General features: G+C 38.9%; 2 protein-coding genes across 8 annotated transcripts in view; one reads left to right on the forward strand and one right to left on the reverse strand.

The window, feature by feature from the left end:
* The window catches only part of UBE3D (ubiquitin protein ligase E3D), a 132028-nt gene extending 122186 nt beyond the window's left edge, over positions 1-9842 (reverse strand). Inside the window, exons 1-3 of one of the 2 annotated variants that reach the window (XM_053913906.1) lie at positions 9684-9842; positions 4734-4930; positions 989-1079 (exon numbers count right to left, since the gene is read on the reverse strand). In XM_053913906.1, coding sequence (XP_053769881.1) covers positions 989-1079; positions 4734-4930; positions 9684-9757 — 362 coding nt within the window. In that variant the 5' untranslated portion in view covers positions 9758-9842. The remainder of the gene's footprint in view (positions 1-988; positions 1080-4733; positions 4931-9683) is intronic. The other variant, XM_024576613.3, reaches the window with a different exon arrangement.
* A 1597-nt stretch (positions 9843-11439) lies between these two features.
* DOP1A (DOP1 leucine zipper like protein A) overlaps positions 11440-19464 on the forward strand; it is a 136128-nt gene continuing 128103 nt past the window's right edge. For 3 of the 6 annotated variants that reach the window (XM_053913892.2, XM_053913890.2, XM_053913891.1), the window contains exon 1: positions 11441-11746. The gene's annotated coding sequence lies outside the window, so the exon portion shown is untranslated. Of the gene's footprint in view, positions 11747-19464 lie in introns of all 6 variants that reach the window. The other 3 variants (XM_053913889.2, XM_045184844.3, XM_071219622.1) reach the window with 2 other exon arrangements.

A 19464-nucleotide genomic window follows, 5' to 3' on the forward strand; every position in this document is an offset into this window, starting at 1 on the left:
GGAAGTAGCAAAAGTAACTGACGACTGACTACACAGGGGGGACAGGGAGGAACCCAAGGAGAGACCACCAGGATTCTACCTTGAGGATGCAGGCAGAGGTGTGGCCCACCTTGAGAGAAGGAGCCCTGGAAGAGGAGCGGGTTTCAGATATGGAGAAGGATCACTTCACATGGAAGTCTCGGGCACTTGTCTCAGAGGAAATGTTCCTATCAAAGAACTCTAAATGATTTTTTTATAAATACTGTTAACAAGAATGAGGTTTTCAACTGCCTTTCCAGCTTATGAGTGATCAGAAGCTGAAAATTCAGGGGGAAGGGTTTGTGCCCAGAAACAAGGAGGCTGACAGGAGGAAGGGAGCAGATGGGAAACAATTAAGAGAGACAACCAGGGAGTACAAAGGGTGCAGCAGAGCCCTTTCCCTCTCAGTGGGGTAATCACAGCACATTGAAAGAACAGGCTATACAGTTAACCTGATCATCAAGAAAAGGTTGATTTGAGTTCTCTATATGCTCTGCTTTAATAAGCAGAGAAATAGGAAATGGACTTTCAAAAGGCACTAAGAGAAATAGTTCAAATAAAAAGTTGTGCTGCAAAAGCTTCTGTTATTTAGAAAATTCACTTAATGTGGAGAAGAACCTCATTCACCAACATGATAAACATGCAGGAGGTCTCATGTCTTTTCTCAAAAGAGAGATGTTTTAGTGACTCTTCACTCTTTAGTGAAGAGTCTTCAACAGACTCTTCCACCAAGAGAACCCTCCCTTACTCAGAGCAAGCACCCTACTGTTCCCCTTTGCCACCCCAAGAAGAACTAACTGCTCTGTGATTGCTGGAGAGTCTTACGGTTGATGTTGTTCAAAGTGACATTAAGCTGGCTCTCATTTTAAGGCCATACACTGGTCCCTTGGCAGTTACTTCAAAAATTCTGATAGGAAAGAGAAAACCATTGCCAGGCACAGAACTAACCAGGATAAAATACATTCCTTACCTCTCCCTTATTATGACTTCACCACAGGATTGGCAATAAAATGTGCAACAGCCTCGGGCGTGCGAGCTTTGATTAAACATTGAAATCAGTTCTAAAGGAAATCAACAAAAACAGACATCTTAGAGGCTTGGGACAAATATGTTAACATATGTATAAGAGTTTAATAGCCACAATAAATTACCATCGATAAATACTGTTCATGATCTATACATTTAATTAGTACTGTCTGATGACTCAATCAGAAATAAATACTGTGACGTGTTTTCAAAAACAATAGATTTTGCTAAGTGTTTCATAGCTAGGTATTGCCCTAGATTGTTTACGTAACCTACTGTTACTTCTCTTATTCCATAAATACCAACATTAACGATGAGCGAAAAGGGGCAGTTTCTTTCACAACAGGCTAACTACACAGAACTTCACCATGCTCAGCTTTCTTCTGCTATGTCTGAGGTAGTTTTTCATCAGTGTGACTCCTGGTAAATAAAGCTCTTAAATTTAAGTTTAATTTGATTTAAACAAGATTTATGTCCACTCTAGCATATTACTAGTATGTACAAACAAAATAAATCCTGAAAGTGGTCTTTATGGGACAGGTTCCTGAGAATGGAATGGCTCCTAAGAAGAATTCAATCTTCCAACAGCAAAACTCAATTTCTGATTAAAGCTGTTGAAAAACATACACTGCCCATATTATGAGAGGTGCAGCATAAGGCAGTTTGCTCTCTTAGTTTCTTTTATTTTATTCATGGAGAAAAAAAAATTTTCATCTTTCCCCACCCCCACAGAAAAACATACACACATAGAAATGCATGTCTATTTAAAAAAATCTAAAGAAATGAGGTCATGTCCATTAGAATCAAGCAATTTATTTACTTATGTGTTTATTTTTAAAGATTTTTATTTATTTATTTTTAGACAGAGGGGAAGGGAGGGAGAAAGAGAGGGAGAGAAACAACAATGTGTGGTTGCCTCTTGCATGCCCCCTACCTGGCCCACAACCCAGGCACGCGCCCTGACTGGGAATTAAACTGGCCACCCTTCGATGTGCAGGCCAGCTCTCAACCACTGAGCCACACCAACCAGGGCAGAATCAAGCAATTTAGATTTGGTTTATGTTACTTGGTATGTAATGTAAAATTAAGTAGACCTGGGTAAGGCATCCCAAATATTCTTTTCAGAACCAGTAAACAAATTTTGAGTGAAACATTTCCCTCTGCTGGTCACCCAGCATAATCCTCTGGCTCAGGTTCAAGTCAGAACTTTCTGATAAAGAGCCATCCTAATGTTTGTGCTGTATCAGATTTTATGTTCCGTGTAAGGGTCATGATCAGACCTAGGGTACATTCAAAACAGTAGAACGGTATGTTTACTACAGTCCTGAGAAGAAAGTTCTTACAGTTGAAAAGTCAAGTTTTTAAAAACCCTGAATCACAATTGAATGCTACAAATTTCAAAACTCACTTCCTACAATACATTCTGATTCAATTTACATCAGTATGCATCTATCTGATATTTGTTCATTCAGCACTGATTTTATGGAAAGCACTGAAGCAATTAAGCACTGAGGACTCTATTTTGCATACCTCTTTCATGCACTACAGAACAGGTCTTTGAAAGCTTTTCAGATATTTCAGTAAAGCACGTTTTAAAAATATAAAGAAACAGGAGACTAATGAATGCAAACAATATGCAAACCAATACACAGCAGTTCATTTATTTTGTCCTCTAGTCAAATTAAACAATGTGTGATTTTTAAAAATTTTAAATAATTCAGGTTTTTCCATTTGTATATTAACTGTTACAGAATATGGGTAAGCAGTAAACCAAATCTGTGTCTGAAAGGTCTCATACCTCCTCAGTATGGGACTTAAAATCGTGGTCTCAGAGAACTAGCAGATCTGAAAACAGCCCACTGTGGCTTTCATGACTGTCTTTTCCCAGGTTACATGCAGACAAAAAAATTCCTGCTGTGTTTACAATTATTATTCATCATTGCTGAAGAGAAGGTGATGGCTTGATGCGGACCAGACTACTAGGACTTCTTCCCCGAAACACCACTTCCTCTGCCTACTACAAGGTACACTCAGGGGGTCTGTTAGTGTGTTTCCCATCTCCGTGACCCATTCTTCTTTCCCTGAATACTCCACCAGTCATTCTTAGTGTTTATCTTATGCCAAACACTATTTAATCTCCACGACATTTCTTTTCCCTACCTCTTATCCCTAAAACTAACTCTACCCAACTCACACTAGTGATTCATCAACCCAGGACTTGAGCAAATTTACTCTCCACCAAAAAAGGTGCAAAACTCCATCTTCTTTTTTCCTTTAAAAAGCCAGCAAAGAGACTCAGGGGCACTGAAGTATGCTCCCATCTCTGAAATGGCCCTTCAAAACAATCCGGCTGACCCCACCTCTAGGCTCCATGCAGCTCAGATGAAAGGCTTAGTAAAACAAGGCATCAGTGAAGTCTAAGCGTAGAGCTAGAAAACTTAACATCCTTCTCTGATAATGACCTTAATATCAATCTGTTACAGGCTTTGTTTCCCATTTTTATGTCATTTTAGTCCTCTACAATATATTACTTACAGGATAAAAGATGCAATAAACCAGTAATTTTATTCAATAAATTATTCTGAGAAACACTTCCACTGTCTTAATGAATCAATGTGCCAGTAACAAAATATTGGAAATATGACAGGCATAGCAACAATCAAAATCAAATTATGCATCAAATTCAGTTTCAGAATCTTTATTGGTACTGTTCTCTCTATTTGAAAATGTCTCTACATGGATAGGGTTGTTTCCATCATTCTGATCAAATATCACCTCCTCGGCCTTGCTGGGTGGCTCAGGTGGTTGGAGCGTCATTCCATAACCGAAAGACTGCAGGTTTGATCCCTGGTCAGGGCACATGCCTAGGTTGCTGGCTTAATCCCTGGTCTGGGAGTGTTATGATCCCGGGTCCAGGCACGTATAGAAAGCAACCAATCAATTTTCCTCTCACATAGATGCTTCTCTCTCTCCCTTTCTCTCTCTCTAAGAAAAATGAAAACATGTCCTCAGGTGAGGATTAAAAACAATTTTTTTTTTTTAAATCACCTCCCCTGAATGGCTTTCCCTGACCACTCTCCACCCATCCCCAAATACTCCCCATCCCATTATTCTGATTTACTTAGCTCATAGGGCTTTTCTCTGTATCTAAGTAATTAACTTGGTCATTATCTATTCCCACCCATTAGAATGTAAGCTCCTTGAGAGCAGACTGTTCACTTTTCTATCCCTAGAACCTAGATCATTCCTAGCATAATACAAGGCAATGTTCATCAAGTTAATGAATTTCTATGAAATGCTTTAAAATAAACTAGGTCTTGCACAAACCATCTGATTTACTCTTCATGGTTGCTCTGGGAGCCATGCAATTTTACAATTAAAGAGACAAAGCGGGGAAATCTTTGCACCTTCTGCTCAGTTTTGCTTTGAACCTAAAACTGCTATAACAAAATAAGTCTATTTGGGGGGGGGGAACACTAAAAAACCCCCAAAGAAACAAAGCCCCAGAAAGATTAAGTGACACCTTCGACTCTGGCAAAGAACCTAGATCCCCTTGACCCTCAGCTCTTTCCATGCCACCGATGAGCAGTTATTTTCCCCCAGGAAAAATTCAACTTTTTAAAGGAAAAATCACCTTTCATTCATAATGAAAAAGCTAATGCAGAAACAGGAGTGCTAGCATTACATACTTGTGCTGAATTCTGCCTGTGCCTGCAGCCGCAGGTGCAGTCCATCGCCTGCAACATATTGGAGCCCACGGCTGGAGGAAGGTACAAGCCTGACCTCTGCTGGAAGCCAGACCTCTGTGCAGCCTTCAGGGGTTTTCATCTGAAGGGAGGATGGAGTTATAGAGATATCCACAGGCATACCTCCTTCTTTTGGCTCTCTAGTGATAAAAAATAAAACACAAAAAAATTTTTTCTCATTGCTGAACACCACATGAAAAAAGAAACAAAAATGAGCAAGGATTTCTCTGTGCTTCTTCAATAAAGGCCCTGAAGTCAACTATCCCAGAAGAATAAAAGTGGACCAATTAAAAAAAACAAAACAAAACAAAACAAAAGCCTATACTAGACTTAGATCGGGTCATAGAGCACTTTACATGAAAGTTCTAGGACATATATTTTATTCTTGCTTCTTTTTTTATGGTAATGATGCACTTTCAAATGTGTACTTTTTTCCATTGATAATGATCGTGAGTCTCAGCTGTCTCTTCTCTCCTAAAACTTCCTCCATCTACTGCAGCCTGGACCTGCCTGTGGTTGCTGCCAGAACCATCCCATTGGCACAAAATGCCAGTCCATTTCCTCATGCCCCCTACTTCCTCACACAAGTCTCTCCGACTTCAGCTTCTTCGAACACTGGCCTGTCAAATGTCATGCACTTGTTTTTAGAAATATTTTTGGAAAGAGAATTCAATAAGACAGCATAAAACAGTGGCTTATTCTTCTTTGCATCCCTTGATCCTAGCATGGTTTGTATATTCATTCACTCACTCACCCATTCACTCACTCAATCTTTCACTCAAACCATCTTTTTGGAGTTCTATAATGTGTCAGGTACTGGAAATACAAGAATTAACAATGTATTTTATCTGCCCCCCTCCAGGAAAGTAAACAGAAATGATCAAGGGATCAATGAAAATTACACTGTACTTATTCCTGACAAACGTATGGGACTATGGAAACACAGGGAGGGGTGCAGTGCCTATCAGAGATCAAGCACTAACTAAATGTTATTTGAAAAATGAACTGATGAGTGACTGAAATAGTCTTGCTTCTGAGGCCAGCATTACAATGTCTTACTTATAGTAAATTCAAGTATTGTTATTTGATATACTATGCAGGATTTTGACAAGGAACCAAGATTATGTAAAATAAAATGTACAGGAGAAAAAAACTGTCTTGTCAATATTAAGAATAAAAACTTCATTAATAAAATCTAGTGAATATGAATACCAGCCAATAAAGAGTAAAACACAATCCCTGTCCACCAGGAACCAAAGTACAGAGTGGGTAAACACATATAGAAATGTGAAGCCGAAATGTGCTTAACACTGTACCAGGGGGCGGAGCATCCTGACTCCCTCTGACAAGCAGACAGCAGGTGCACGCCATCCACTTCCTGTCACCTAACTTCAGAATGTGGGACATCTACAGGAATGTCATCTAAGTGCAGAGGTCACACCATATGTTAAGGTCTGAATCTTGGTTAGGCCTCTTAATTTGCCTTAGAAAATCTTAAGACTACCTTCTGGCTAGTTCCTTTTGAAAGTATATGGATCTGCACTTAATTGGCAATATAAAATATCAAAAACCCAAAGCTTTTCCCAAGTCAAAAGTCTAGTTTGTTTGGCTTTTTTTAATTGAATTTATTGGTGTGACATTAATAAAATCATACAGGTTTCAGGTGTACTGTATCAATTTCCCAGTTCTCCCACCCCCAAAGACATCCCTGAGTTGTTCCGCAGTCTCCCCTCAGCGTATCCCGGAGTTGGACTCTTGGGGGAGAAAGCTGGCGAGAGGCCCCGGAAATGGGTGGGGGCCGAGTTTGGGGCTTAGGAGGGCTAGAGGAGGGATAGAAGCCGATGGGGCTGTGTGAGGCTGGGTGGGGTGGGGTAGGGCGGGGCGGGGGCGCTAGGCTCTGTCCTTTCCTGGTGACTGGGTCTTTAACACCGCCTAGCACATAAGACAGGGGTACAGTTCTACAACACATCATCTGTATATTGTATTGTGTGTTTACAGCCCCAAGTCAAGTTTCCTTCCATTGCCATTTATCCCCCACCTTTTCCTACTTCTACCTCCGCCCAACACCCTTTCTGGCAATCAAAAGTCTAGTTTTAAGAAATGATGTTTAAGAAATAACAATCCTCTAATGCAGAGGTCAGAAAACTTTTTATATAAAAGCCAGATTGTAAATATTTCAGGTTTTGCAGGCTATATACGGTCTTGTTGCATATACTACTTTGTGTTTTCCTTTTTTAACACTTAAAAAAAAAAATGTGAAACCCATTCTTTGCTCACAGGCTGTACCAAAACAGGCCACAAGTTAGATTTGGTCCACGGGCCATAGTTTGCCAACCACTACTTTAAAGATACAGTTTTTCCACTTTGCTACTTCAGTGATTTTCAGATTGGATTTTCAAATTTCCAGTTGGCACTTGGAAGTGCCAGGAGGGACAGTACTGGGTTCCTAAGCCCCCACTCTGGCTTTTGGCTCTCGGCTCTCGCCCTTATCCTTCCTGAAAAATTAAGCCAATTACATAGGGTGGAACAAGGTAGGCATCTATGCAAAGGTGGGAGAACCGTAGAGGCCTGGGGTATAGTTAAGAAACCCAGCCGAGTGAAGAGAGCATCCACCACATAGTCAATGAGCTAAGGAAGCCACCCACCAAGGCTGTCAGATCCCAAGAGGGATGAGGAGGAAATCTGAGGTGGGGGGAGCTCAGCAAGGGGTCTCAGAGCCTACCTTACAGGCTGCTGTAACAAAATACCGTACACGGGGTGGCTTCAGCAACAAGACACTTATTTCTCATAGTTCCGGAGGGTGGGAAGTCCAAGACCAAGTTGCCAGCAAGTCTGGTCCTTATTGAGGACCCCCTTCCTGGCTTGCAGATGACCACCTTCTCTCTGTATCCTGAGATGGCAGAGGGAGGAAGCTTTGGTGTGTCTTCTCTTACAGGCATGACTCCTATCATGGTGGCTTCACCCTCATAACCTCAACCACAATGAGTATCTACCAAAGGCCCCATCTCTTAATGCTATCACATTGGGGGTTAGGGTTTCAACATACAAATTTTGAGGAGACACCAACATTCAGTCCAATCAGTCCACGCAGATGAGGACAGCGTCAACACTGAGCAGGGAGAAGGAAGTGGCAAAGGATGTCAGTGGAGTATCAGTTACACAGAGGGAAGGTGACTACATGTGTCATGAGGATAATGAAAGCCAGGACTGTCACTATGGGAGAAGAGAATCACAAAGAGGAAATGGGAAAAAACCAAAACGGATTCTATGGTGGCAGATTGGAATAGGGAATATCAGTGTAAAATCATGGTTTTCAATGTATATAAACAAATACAGTAATAAATATGGATGTATATGTATTATGTGTATGTATGATATGGATACAAATAAATAGACGCATATGTTCACACATGAACATCACATATATGTCACACACACACACACTCTAGTTCTGTTCACTCTTGGGCTTGGGAGAAGTGACATCCCAATAGTAATGAGCATACTTTGTGTCCAGATCTTGATTTCTAAAGATCAGTTTCCAGTTAAAAACAAATGAACAAAAACAAAACAAAACAGGGTACCTTGGGAAATGACTTCATGTAGGCTGGAATAAGAAAAACATGAGATGGACCTGAACATCTTGCTGTGCAACAAAGTAAAGAAGGAATCAGTAAATGATTGGGACACGTCCAAAAGACACAGAAATTATCTGAAAGGAACCGCCGCTGGCCACATCTGGTGTAATTTGATTAAAAAAACCCACTGGGGAAAAAAAAAAAAAAGGACTGTGGGTCCATACTGATGTAAATAAGTGAATGAATAAAATGAAAGTCTGATGAGGAACAGGGTGTTTACATACTATCAAAAGACCTCAAAGTTAATGCAAACTTTCATTGAACAAATCAAAATTACATGCCATCAGATAGGATGTAATGAGAACAAAGCATCATTTCTGTCATATTCCTGCCAAAGACGAATAACCTGAACCTAATTTTAAGGAAAAAAGTTGTCAAAAAAATCAGATTAAATTATTCTACCTTTGTGAAGAAGGTAGGATTTGAATTCGGTTCTCTTGAAAATTCCAAAACTGTCACACGTCTGGCCAATTTAAGGAAAAGAGAGAAAGCTAAGCACCAGTCTACCTCAGAGTGGCGCTGTGCAACAATATTTTCAGGATTTTAACATTTAATTTATTTGAAACAGTGGTCACATAGTACAAAAGAACACTTTTCCTAACATTTTCTTGTTTATGTACTGAATAACAAGCTAAACGTTTTCCGACTTCTCACTGGAACTCGGAACATGATTCAAAGAATGAACTCCAGTAAGTCTGCAAACTTTGTTAGTCACTCATTGTACTAAACACACGTTTTTAACGATTGTGTCAGTTTCTCTGCGTAGAAGTTTGGGGAAGGGGAAAAAAACCCCACCGACTTTACAAAACAGGAAGCTCTCACCTTGGTGATCCTGTATCCTATAACAAAGATCCAAAAGGAGGTAGAAAAGGTATCGTCCCGCCCCCGCACTGTTTTCTTGGAAATGCCGGGCATTGCCATCAGTGTTTTACGTCAGTGCTCCTCAAACTTCAATGTGCATCTGAACCCTGGTAAGCGTGTTAAAATGTATTTAAGTTCTGATTCAGGAGGTCTGTTGAGGGGCTGAGGCTGCATTTCTAAAAAGCTCCCAGGTGATGATGAGATTGTCGAGGAGGCACTATAGAAGAGACGGTACACCACTGGAGTAATCAATAGGTTTCTAAGCAACTGAAAGAAATGGAAAAAACCATCCTTCCTAGGGAGGCGGAGACTTTCCGAGTGGCGGAGACTTTCCGTGTAGCGGAAAAGCGAGCCAGGCACTGCGCCTAGGAGCCCACACTTTCACCCCTGGTCTTACCCCAGGATCAGCAGCGCTCTCTGCAGCCGTCTGCGTACCTCCAGGAACACGTGCGTCTCTGCCGCCGCCGCCATGGCGGGCACCCAGCCAGAGACCCTAGCCAAGCCGAGCCACCAAGTCCAGCAGCGGCAATACACGTGCAGCCCGAGCGGAAGCTGCACTAGGGGCTGTGGCGGCGGGGGAGGCGAGGGATTCCCAGACTGGATAGCTTGGCTGAAACAGCCATCCAGCCCACAGCGCCACCTGCCGGGAGCCGGCCGCCTCGATTACTCGATCAGCGGGGCGTGAGCATTTTCAAATCAGGTTTTGGGTCTAAGCACTAATGAAGGTGGGCAGAGATAGCCAAATTGTCCTCCCACTCTGCTTCTTATGGGCATGACCTGATGAGTTAGTTTCCCTGGAAATGATCTTGAAAACCAGATTCGGTGTACATTCCTTTGGCTAGTGTGGATAGGGTTGAGGCTGGAAGAGAGGGAGATGATGGACAGAGATATTACAGGGAGGCTTTCTCCCTGGAGGCCCGAGAGGAGAATTTTCCACCGCAAATCCACTTCATCTTTTTGTGTTTTGTTTTGTCTTTATGAATGATAATCTCATTTTTATGAGCTACGGTCAATCGGTCCTTTGGTAGCTCTCCTCTGTTTGAGGCTACAGATGTCCAGGATTGACTTGGCATTGCTTCTCAAGTTAGACACGATCACCCCAAGATGTGAACAGTTGCAAAAATGTAAGTTTTCTGTTCCCTATGAAGAATAGTGTGGTAAAACCAGTAACATGAATCACAGATTAGCCATCCCTATAACCTTTGAGAAAAGGAAGAGGAGAATGATTCCATGTGTATTCACTATTCGCTTTTGCAGAAGTAAAAACTGACTCAGAGAAATCTTAATTTCATTACTACCAGAAGATAATTTTGGAAAGTTTGAAACAAACTTCATACCTTGCATTATAAGTATTTACATTGTAAATACTTATAATGGGACATATTAAAATATAAGGCCATGCTACCATTATAAGAAGAATTGTTTAAAAACAAGAGGCTGTTAGTTTTTAAAAACAAGAAGAGCGAATGCTTACATACAGAAGATCATATGTTTATTGAAGATCTACTTTATAATTTCAAGGTCCTAATCACCACACAGAAATATTCATCTGAAGATTTTTGAAATAATAAAGACACTTCCCTAGAGACACTAGCTTAAGACAATTTTTCTAAAATATTTTCTAAATATTTGGAATTTTTAAATTTATCATGTTACTTTCTCAGATTTCTTTATCTCTCACAATGATTCAACAACATAGTTGAAAGAATTACGTTTGCTGCTATTCCATCTCAAATAATGGCGTTGAACGGTGATGACTTCAACTCAAATCTTCCACCTTTAATTCTCAAGGCTATTTAAGTGCTTAAATACTGACATAATTGGTGTTTGATTACTTTTAAAGATTATTATATTTTACATACTTACATATTCGTAAAAATTTTCATTGCATTGCATTTCGTTGCAAACAGTGCAATCTTCCTTTTAGTAACTGTGATTTAGAGAGTTTTAGACTCAGTCCAAAACTGATGGCTATTTGTGTCCTAACCTCACAAGTCTTCTAACCTCCCTGGGCCTCAAGATCTTCATAAGGAATACAAAGAAATCGTTTAAATTTTACTTAAATAATTCTTTAAATAATATTTAAAAGCTGTTTTCAATTCCTAGCATCCCTTCAAACTCTCTATCAGGACAGGGCTTGGCGCTAGCGGGTTGAAAACACTCGCTGCTATAAACGAACCCCTTTCCAGGCCCACTTCCGCAGTTGGTGGCCCTGGGCTGCTTCCCTGAAGGTCCGCTTGAGGGCGCTGTGGCGACAATTAGCGCTGGAGACCAGTAAAGGACCAGGGGCGGAGATCGAGGTCGTCTACGTCAACGCCGGCGTGGGCGTGGGCGTGGGCGTGGGCGCTGGCGCGGTGCTCTCTGGGAGCTGTCACTAGGCCCTCCGGTTTTCGGCCACCGTGTAGCTTCCGCGGTTGCCAGGAGAGCGGCGCTGACAGGGAGCGGCCCAGCCGGCGGCAGGTAACCGTGTCCCCGCCCCCAAAGCGGTCGCGAGGCCGGCCGCTGGCCCAGAGCGGCTTCCGCGGCCTGGTTCTTTCTGGAGCCGCGGGGACATCCCCGCGGGTCAGGTTGCTGTCGCGCTGGAGGTGTTGCCGCCCTGGCCCCGCCTGGTGCCGCGGAGCCTGGTGGCCACCTCCCGGTTTCTGGAAAGCAGGGGCTGCGCGGGAACCCGCGGGCGGGAGCCGGGCGGAGGCCGGAGAGCGGCCCTGGGCATGGTGGCCGCAGGCGTGGCCGGGGCGTCCGGTGGTGATCCCGAGCCTCCAGCGCTGGGGCCGGGAAGTGCGCAATGTTGGAGTGGAGGTCGCGCCTGTGCGCTAAAGGCGCGCGGGGTTACCTCTTTGTTGGCCGAATCAAGGCATCCTGTAGTGTCATTAATGTGTTGGGTTCTTCTAATATTGTGACACGAATGCCAGCCATAGTTAAAGGTCCTTGTGGGGGTTGGAACAGAGTGCAAGAAGTTTATTAGAGGAAGTCAGATTAGCCATAAGGAAGTTGTTAACAGTTATCACCTTTGATTCTCAAGGCTTTTAAAGTTGCAACATAGCAGTACTTGCTGTTCCGTCTCCACCATTCTCCCCTACCCTACGGGGAGGGGAGGGGCGCACAACTGTACATTTTTAAAGCTAGATAAATTATTCTTACATTATCTTAAGAGTCCCGTGGAGTTTGAGAAATACAACGATTGGAGAAATCTGATATGGAGACTGTAGTTAAAGTAATCAAAATTTATTTTTATTATCTCTCTCTCTCTCTCACACACACACACACGTTAGGAAACTGCCTGACACATAAGCTCTGAACTATAGAAAAACAAAAATCTCTCAGTTTCGATGTTGTTGGCTCTCTTTTATGCAGACATAAGGTCTTAATTTTAATATAAATAACATGTCAGTAACTCACTACCTGATAAACAACGCACTGTGATTCGTTGCACTGACAAGTTATAACAAGAGTGAATTAACACCAGTTGTATAACTTCTTTATTTTTATTGGTTACTTTCAGCTACCACTCGAACTACATCATTCCCTAGAATTACTAAACAGTAGCAAATCTCCAGGTGGACCTATCATTAGGAACTAGAGTTTTGAAGGAAGAATTAAAAACACCTAAGTTAGTACACAAACTAGAAAATGTGACACCATAACAAAAAAGTTAAATGTAAACTAAATGTTAATTAGATGTTTGGCTATGTAAAATCAAAGGAACCCTATACTAGTGGAAAGAGCTCTATCTAGCCTAAGAATGAGATTTCATTTAAGTCCTTCGTTCTGCTAACCTGTTATGATGTCTCTAGGCCTCAGTTTTGTCATCTGTTTAAGGTAATTTCATAAGGTAAGAGTTTTCCAAACTGATGTTTCTCTCTGAACACTGTCAATAATAGACTCACTGACCCCCACCCCCAACAGTGTTCTGTGGCAAATAATTTGGGAGTACATTGGGTTTAATCAAGAGTTTAACTTTTCATTTGCTTTTAACTGCAGGACTTCTCAAAACTTACGCATGTAAATCCTCAGGGGAATGTTATTGAAGTGTTTCCTAAACTTTGGGCAGAGATCCTATTTTCTCATTGCTAACCTATTAACATCTCCTAGATTATAATTATAGCAGGTCCTTGAATAACATTGTTTCCTTCAGTTTCCTTCCCTTATATCATTGCTGTTGGAACCTGTTCATGTCAACATCCTATGGTAAAATTGGTTTTGTTACATGTTATTTCACCTCAGTTCCAAGAACTGACTCACTGTATGTAGAATGACAATTTAAAAATTGCAGTACTTGAGCTGAGTCCCCCTTCAACTCTGAAAAGTCCCCACATGGCTTTCAGGTTAAGCTTCTGGAGCATGAAAATCTAGTGGCAACTCACTGATATAACAAAGCCTTATATTTTCTTTACTAAAATATTAAGGATACACATAGGTTTCTGTGGCCTTAATGCTTTGATTTATGGCAAAGGTATATCTTCTTTTTTTCTTGTCTCTTTATGCTTTTCTATAACCATAATCCATGTTTTGAATTTGATTTTATGGTCACGTTATTAAGAATGGCCTTATAAAGATCCAACAAGTAAAGACTTATTAATAATGGCATTGTTTTTTACTATGAATGATTTCCCTGTCTAGTCATGAATTCTTAAACTATGAAATGTGATAAAAGCCACTTGATATGTAGTTAATAATTAATAACTAAATGTTAAGAGGTCAGGTCATTGAAAAGAATTAAAGGTTAAAAGGCACATTCTAAGACAGTTTCTTAATTTCTCTACCAACAGGATCTAAGTGTTGGACACAATCTTAAATAATTTTGCTAAATTCTGTCAGGTATCACTAGCACACAACCTCTGTGGCTACTTCTTTTATTCTTTGTTATTTGGTAGGGATGAGTTTTGTTATTGTGTTCCTTTGTTTGGGGTGTAGGGGGTTGGGAATAGTAACATTTAATTTTAATAGGTGAACCTTAATTTAGATAAATTCTGTCCTTGAAAAGAAACTGTTATGTAGAAATAAAGAGCTGCTATTTTTATGTAATAGCAAACAGTTTCTATGAAAATTTATTATATGAAATAAGTACATTTGATCTTCTTGCTTTAAATGTGATTTCCCTTTTCTATTTATTGTACTTACCTCCCCCCACCACCCAACAAAGCTAGTCAGGCCAGAAACTTCAGTGACTTTTCATTGCATAGGTCAAAGAAATGGTATCAAATTTAGTAAGGAAAAATTTACATATAATAATGTGCACTCATTTTTTTTTTGTACATTATGTACACACCCATGTTACCACCACCAAAATCAACATTTAACGTTGCCACCACTTAGGCCTGTATTGTTAGGCTTTTGTTCTCTTCAAATACTTTGCCTCTACAGAACCAAATCATATCTATCAAGTCCTAGCTCGAATGCCACCATGTCTATGAATCCTGTTTTTGATGAACTCACTTTGAAATAATTTCCTTTTCTCCTGAGTTTCCAAATGCATTTCTTTGAACATTCTTTTTTGTCCTTCATGGTGGCTAAATGAAAGGCATGCTCATAGTTGACACTTATATTTATTTGTTGACCCAATGGAAAAGTGTAGTATTTCTCAAACTTCAGTCATATTTTTATCTATTTTTAATTTTTTTCAATTAGAGTTTACATTCAGTATTTTTTCCCATTAGTTTCAAGTTTATGGCATAATGGTTAAACAATCATATACTTTACAAGGTGTTCCCCTGGTATTTCCAGAACTCAACCTGGCACCATACATAGTTATTACAATATTATTGACTACCATATTTCGCCATGTATAATATGCACTTTTTTGCCCAAATTTTTTAGGGAAAATAAGGATGCACATTATACATGGGTAGTACTAATTCTGTATCTATATAAATATTATTAATTCCTTTATTTATGCTTATGCATTAAAAGTGTGACTCTAGAAAGCAGTAATGATATCCGTATGCAAAATAATACAATAATGTCTGGAAAAATGATAATTGGTTTTGTTAAACTTTTTTAATTGAATTTAAAGAAATGAAAAGTAAATAATTTAAACAAAAGATATTTTTCCTGAAAGTTTGGGCTAAAAATATGGGTGCGCATTATACACACCAAAATACGGTATATTTTATATGCTATATTTTTTATCCCAGTTACTACTAACTACGAATCTGTGCTTCTCAATCCCTTCACATTTTTCACCCAGTACCCCAAACTCCCTCCTCTCTGGCATCAGTCTGTTTTCTGTATCTATGAGTCTGTTTGTGTGTTGTTGGTTCATTTATATTATTCTTTAAATTCCAAACATAAGTGAAATCATACAGTATTTGTCTTCTCTGACTTATTTCTATGCTGTCACAAATTTCATTTTTTTAATAGTTGAGCAATATTCCATTATATATATGTACCACTGCTTTTTTATGCATTCATCTATTAAGAGACAGTTGGGTTGCTGCCATAGCTTGGCTGTCGTAAATAATGCTGCAGTGAACATAGGGGTGCATATATCCTTTCAGGTTAGTGTTTGGGTTTCTTTAGATACATACCCAGGAATGGAATTGGTGGGTCATAAGGCAGTTCCATTTTTAATTTTTTGAGGAACCTCCATACTATTTTCCACAGTGGTTGCATCAATCTGCATTCCCACCAGCAGTGCACAAGGATTCCCTTTTCTCCACATCATTGACAACATTTGTTGTGTATTGATTTATTGATGACAGCCATTCTGACAGGTATGAGGTGATACCTCTCTGTGGTTTTAGTTGGCATTTCTCTGATGATTAGTGGTGATGAGCATCTTTTCATATATTTCTATTGGAAATCTGTATGTCCTCTTTGGAGAAACATCTATTCAGTTGTTTAAGCGTATTTAATGAACCATTTAAGGTTATTGCAGTTTATAAGTTCTTTATAAATTGTGGGTTTTAACTCTTTATCAGATGTATCATTGGAGAATATGTTTTCCCATTCAATGGGTTGTCTTTTAATTTTTCTGGTGGTTGCCTTTCCTATGAAAAAACGTTTAAGCTTGATGTAGTCACGTTTGTTTATTTTTTCTTTTGTTTCCCCAGCCCAAGCAGATATATCAGAAAAAATATTACTAGTAGACATGTCCAAGATTTTACCACCTATGATTTCTTCTAGGATTTTCATGTTTTCAAGTCTAACATTTAAGTCTTTAATCCATTTTAAATTTATTCTTGTGTACGGTGTAAAAAGGTGGTCTAGTTTCATTTTTTTTGCACATTATCTGTCCAACTTTCCCAACACCTTTTTATTGAAGAGACTATCTTTACCCCATTGTATTTTTGCCTCTATTGTCAAATATTAATTTACTATAAAAGCGTGTGCTTATTTCTGGGCTATTCTGTTCAACTAATGTATGGGTCTGTTTTTATGCCAGCACCATGCTATTTTGATTACTATGACTTTGCAGTATAGTTTGATACCAGGTAATGTGATTCCTCCAACTTTGTGTCTTGCTAGGAAATTTTCCATTTCTTCCGCATTATCCAATTTGTTGGCATATCAGTGTTCACAATATTTTCTTATACCTTTTATTGCTGTGGTGTCAGTTACTTCTCTTTCATTTCTGATTTTGAGTCCTCTCTCTCTCTCTTTTTTTTGATAAGGCTAATTAAAGATTTATTAGTCTTGTTTATCTTTTCAAAGACCCAGCTCATGGTTTGATTGATCTTTTCTATTGTTTTTTAAGACTCTATTTCATTTATTTCTGTTTTTATCTTTATTATTTCCTTTATTGTACTCACTTTGGGCTTTGTTTGTTTCTTTTTCTAGTTTCTTCAATTGTAAGGTTAAATTGTTTGAGATTTTTCTTATTTCTTGAGGCAGGCCTGAATGCTATGAATTTCCCAATTAGGACTGCATTCACTCTGTCTTACAGATTTGGGGTTATCGTGTTTTTATTTTCATTTGTCTCAAGGTATGTTTTGATTTTGTCCTTGATCTCATTGTTAACCCATTCATTGTTTAATAACATGTTATTTAACCTCCATGTGTTTGTGTGTTTTTCAGTTTTTTTCTTATAATTTCTAAATAGTTTCATACCATGTGGTGAAAGAAGATACCTGATATGATTTCAGTCTTCTTACATTTATTAAGACTTGTTTTGTGTCTTAACATGTGGTCTGTCCTAGACTATGTTCTATGTGCACTTCAAAAACATATTATTATGCTTTCTGGGGATGAAATGCTCTGAGGATATCAATTAAATCCATCTGATCTAGTGTGTCATTTAAGGGCTTTGTCAAACTTCAGTCATTTTTATATCATCCTCAAAATTCTGGCCACAACTGCATCTTCCTTGCATACTTATTTCCTTAGTATTTCTTTATGTCAATGTGATTATTAAAATATTTTTAAAGAAAACTTGAACTAACCACCGTATATAAAAGGCAGTTATTACTTGTCATAAAAAGAAGGTAGACATAAAGATGAAAATGATCGAAACAAAACATTGTAGTTAAATTCTACCTAGAATTAATTTACTGCTAAAGACTGTAGCTTGATATTTACTGTTTTTTTTTTCTTTAAAAGGGAGATTAGAAAAAATTATAGGGTGTTGATAACACCAGTCTGAGCCTGATATAGTCTGAAGAATTAAAATAAAATGAAGGGGCAATAACTTGCTTACTTGATTCCATGTCTCTTAGCCCTTGTCCTTGAGGCCCATAAAATTATCTTATATTTGGTTGGTGGCCAGAATTTTGGGAGATATTGTATTATACAGGGCTTGCAAATTCCTTAGAATTTTATCTGTGAAAGAATTGGGAAACAAAGTTTGAGTTCTCTTTTAAAAGATATATTAGAATTTAACTTTAAAAATACAATATGAAGATAAAAAGTTAATATTATTGAATCATAAGTGTCTATTTTTATCAAAAATGTTTTTAATGTTACTATTACAAATAAGACACTATTACCTCTTTGTTCTTTGGGTATATTAGCTTTAAGATAAACCTTTAAATCTAAAAATAAATCTAAATCTAAAACCACAGGGAGTCTTTTATGATAAAGTGATGACTATGAAATGTTAATAATGTAATGTTTACCTGGCAAAGCTCCTATAAAAGTAGATGATGTAATAAACTTTGATGTAATGAACTTAAAAGGATCTGATATTTCTTTTATTTCTTCCTTTATTCTTTTTCTTTAATAGTTTATTCTTTATCATATCATTTCCATTACCATTTATTTACCTTATACCCCTTCTACCTCCATCCACCCCTCCCCACTATAGTCAACACACTGTTGTCCTTGTCCATGAGTACTTTTTACTTTTTGCTGAATTCCTCCACCACCACCCCGCCCTCCGGGGCTGTCAGCCTGCTCTCTATCTGTGAGTGTGTCTCTATTTTGTTTGTTAGTTCAGCTTGTTCATTAGATTCCATGTATAAGTGAAATCATATGGTATTTGTCTTTCTCTGACTGTCTTATTTCACTTAACATGATGCTGTCCATGTTAAGCATGGGTGGACAGGTCCACCCATACTGCCATGCAGGGTAAAAGTTTCTTCTTTTTTAAGGCTGAGTAGTATTCCATTGTGTAAATACCCCATAGCTTTTTTATCCTCTCATCTACTCATGGACACTTGGACTGCTTCCAAAACTTGGCTATTGCAAATTATGCTGCAAAGGAACATGAGGTACTTATATTCTTTCAAATTAGTGTTTCGGGTTTCATTGGATAAATTCCCAGAAGAGGAATTGCTGGGTCATAGGCAGTTCCATTTTTAATTTTTTGAGATGACTCTATACTGTTTTCCATAGTGGCTGCACCAATCTGCATTCCCACCAACAGTGCATGAGGGTTCCCTTCTTTCCTTATCCTCACCAGCACTTGTAGCCATTCTGACAGGTATGAGATGATAACTCATTGTGGTTTTTAATTGACATTTCTCTGAGGATTATTGATGTTGAGCATTTTTTCACATGTCTATTGGTCATCTGTATGTCCTCTTCGGAAAAGTGTCTATTCGGGTCCTTTGCTTGTTTTTTTTTAATTGGATTACTTGTTTGTTTGTTTTGGTGTGAGGTTTATAAATATTTTACAATTTTTTTTAAATTTAATATTTATGGTAATTTTTTCTATTACTATTTAGTACCCTTATACTCTCCTCCCCCCAGCAATCACCACACTGTTGTCCATGTCCATGAGTCCTTTTTCCTTTTGGCTC

The sequence above is a fragment of the Desmodus rotundus genome, chromosome 11 (genome assembly GCF_022682495.2).
Source record: "Desmodus rotundus isolate HL8 chromosome 11, HLdesRot8A.1, whole genome shotgun sequence".
Classification (NCBI taxonomy): domain Eukaryota; kingdom Metazoa; phylum Chordata; class Mammalia; order Chiroptera; family Phyllostomidae; genus Desmodus; species Desmodus rotundus.